General features: G+C 46.9%; 1 protein-coding gene across 1 annotated transcript; it reads right to left on the bottom strand.

The window, feature by feature from the left end:
- Window positions 1-44: 44 nt before the first annotated feature.
- Window positions 45-2,412, bottom strand: SNAI1 (snail family transcriptional repressor 1). Its single transcript, XM_018570142.1, has 3 exons — window positions 2,310-2,412; window positions 1,179-1,703; window positions 45-509 (listed from the first exon to the last, which is right to left on the bottom strand). The coding sequence occupies exons 1-3, from the start codon at window positions 2,386-2,388 to the stop codon at window positions 328-330; spliced, it is 786 nt and encodes a 261-aa protein (XP_018425644.1). The 5' UTR covers window positions 2,389-2,412; the 3' UTR covers window positions 45-327.
- Window positions 2,413-3,277: the final 865 nt, after the last annotated feature.

Here is a 3,277-nt window from a genome sequence, read left to right as displayed (position 1 = left end):
ATACATGTGAAAAATAACTCTTTTTGTCTCTCTCTCTCTCGCCGTTTTAAAGTTCATTTAGAATACTGAGTAACAGTCTAATGTGCACATATCTTGAATGTAGTGTTATCTAGGAGACTGCAAGGAAAGTCTGGAAGGCAGAGAGCTAATTTCGGCACCTAAGAGCATTTCTTTTTTTATATATATATATAAGTGTAATAGGTCCCCCACGTGATTGCTGTGCGCTTGCTACACCATAGCCAGGGAATATTTGAAACTCGGGGAGAGGCTTGGCTCTCTCTCTCTCTGCACTGTCTCTAACAGTCAATCAGGCGCACGAGGGAGCGCTCAGTGGCTTCCCGAACAGCCCGTCTCCTCGTGCTTGTGAAGGAGCGACATTCTGGAGAAAGTCCTGGAGCAGGTTTTGCACTGATACTTCTTGACGTCCGAGTGCGTCTGCAGGTGGGCTCGGAGGTTTGAGCGGTCGGCGAAGGCACGGTTACAATGCGTGCAGGAGAACGGCTTTTCACCTGTCGAAAAGGAAAAGAAAAAAATGCCGTTAGCAACCAAGAAATTAAGATTCGAGATTCACCTCATAATCATTTCTAATTAGTCAATGGGAGGAGGTGTCGGGGTCTGCAAGGGTGTATGGGATTTTAAGTTGTCAAAATAAAGTGCTTCATTGAATTGGCATTCAGCCATTGCATAAGATGCTAATAGGCACATGGCACTAGACTAGCGCCTATGAGGCATTTATCCAACACAATTAATGCCTTTTGAGTTTCCTTTGCATAGCCTTTAGCACTTGAAGAGGGTGTGAAATTAGCCCCATACAAGTCACAACAATCAAGACTGGATGCGGAGAAGGAAGGAGTCTGCATCGCAACACAAGCCAACAGCTGCAAGTACACAGGCCCTACAACTGTACAGTAACAGGTGCAATTCATAGGCCCACCCTACACAACATCCGCTCTACCTCCTCAAGAAGAATCGCCCTGGCTGAAATAATCCACATTCATTTCCTTTCCCTTAAATAAACTCTATGGACCACCAACACACAAAACATCACAAGGGCCCAGTGTAAAAAGAAGCAGACCTCAGACCTAAAGGCTTGGGATCTGAAGTCGTACTGCTAGAGTGCAACTGCCAATGGATATCAATGGTTAGAAAAAGTTGTATAGAGGTGATGAGTTCCTTACCTGTGTGAGTTCGGATATGCCCCTGTAGAAGCCACGGTCTGGAGAAGGCTTTGCCGCAGATTTTGCAGACACAAGGAAGAGTGTGGCTCCTGATGTGCATCTTCAGGGCCCCCAGGCTGACATATTCCTTGTCACAGTATTTGCAGCTGAAGGATTTTCTGGTTTGCGAGTCACAGTGCAGTTGCTTATGTTTGGACAGTCCAGCGAAAGTAGAGTAAGACTTGTTGCATTGGTTGCAGTGGAACTTCTCGGCTTCCGTGGCCGAGGACGCCGGGCTGGGGGGGTCGGAGGTCTTGCCCTCGTCGTCCTCGCTGGAGAAGGACGTGAGGTCCAGGGGCTTGGAGTCGTCGCCGCTTGACGTGGAGCTGGGGGACTTGCTGTAGTCGGGGTCAGTGGTGGTGAAGAAGGTGGTGAGCAAGCTGGTGTCCCAGACCAGTGGCGGGAAGTAAGCTCCGGTTGTCAGGATCTCCGGGTGGGGTATGACAGGTATGGGGTACTTGTCATAGAGGAATGGCGAGATGTACACTGTGACGAAAAAACACACAACCATGAGATTCATATCCTAGGGCCACGCTTATGCTAATTATACAGAAAGCAAGAAGCAACAAGTAGAGAGCAATATAATATATAATATTAAAGGGCTCTGATGCCACTAGATATTCACAATACCAGAGAATAGAAGCAACAAGTAGACAACAATATAAATAAATGGACTCTGCTGCCACTAGATACTCCTAAAGAGAATACAAAGTAACAAGTAGACAAAACTGACTCCAGTTATATAGAGTCCATTTATATATACATTGTCTACCTCGGAGTTTGCATTTCAATGCACTTGGCATATGACAACAAACTTCTGTACAAGCAATGCAAATACAAACTAGAAAGCAGAATGATCTTCTTCACTGAACGTTAGTAAGAACTTTACACGTTGCATGCTTGCAAAGTCGAGTAGATGAACCCCCTGCATACTGTATGTATATACATAATACATGATAGCACAAGGCAAGCATGCAGAAGGCACATCGTACAAGACAGTTGCCTAGAATGAGATCGGACACGATGCAACTGGTAGTGCATTAGGATGAAACGCTCCTTCTATGTACATCTCTGCGCATGTGATGTGCCTACCTGTCTGACTCTCCAGCTCGCTGTAGTTGGGTTTCTTGGAGGCACAGAAGTGTTTCTTCACCAGGAATGATCGAGGCATCTTTGCTGACGAGGAAGCAGCAGGCAGAAGAGGATCTTACATGGAACTCCACTCGCTGGGATTTAAAGGAAAGGCACTGACTTGCTGAGCCCTCCGCAAGCTAATATGCACCCCTCCAGGCCGGGGGCGGGGCTATGCAGATGAGTATTGTCAAGCCGGGGCCATTCAGCAGGCAGAGGGGGCGTGGCTTGAAGTTGCACTGTCCCCTGTCCAGCAGGTGCCTGGAGCTGTGAGTTTTTGGGATGCTTCCCCCCCCTTCCCTATAATAGAGCTGTGCAAACTTTATTGTATCTGAAGGCGATGTGCTTGCCTGCTCCTCCCCCACTATACCTGCACTGGGGAGAAGAGACTTCTTCTTTTAACTAAACTCCTTTGTGACAGCTAAGCCGACACTTGGCTCAGACAATGGAAGCAGCTCACTTGTTCAAATAAGTTTTCTTTTATTTCTTCTTCTTCTTTAAACAAAATGTGGATCCTCCATTGCACCCCGCCTTTCATTCCGCCGCTGTCCTGTGTTCTTTGTGTTTGCACAGTCCCGTGTTTGCACACTGTTGTCCGGGTCAATTGAGCGTAAAACGCGCTGCGGGGTTGTACGACGGCGTCGGGCCCCAGGGAGGATCGCCCTGCGGGAAATGTGTTTATTTCATCATGGATGGGACACTTCCTGGGTCTAAAGCACCAAGCACCATACGAATTATATTGTAAAGCGCTGCGCAGACTGTTGGCGCTATATAAATCCTGTATAATAATAATAATATTGACAATTTTTTTAATCAAATATATATATTTTTTTGCATCTCACATCTGCCACTTCCCTTCTACATGCGCTCACTTCACTGCCAACTGCACCATCCACTTCCTGTCTACATGCGCTCGCTCCATCACCAAC

Source organism: Nanorana parkeri, unplaced genomic scaffold (genome assembly GCF_000935625.1).
Source record: "Nanorana parkeri isolate BGI_ZX_2015 unplaced genomic scaffold, ASM93562v1 scaffold1463, whole genome shotgun sequence".
In the NCBI taxonomy this organism is placed as follows: domain Eukaryota; kingdom Metazoa; phylum Chordata; class Amphibia; order Anura; family Dicroglossidae; genus Nanorana; species Nanorana parkeri.
This window is presented reverse-complemented; position numbering and strand designations above follow the sequence as displayed.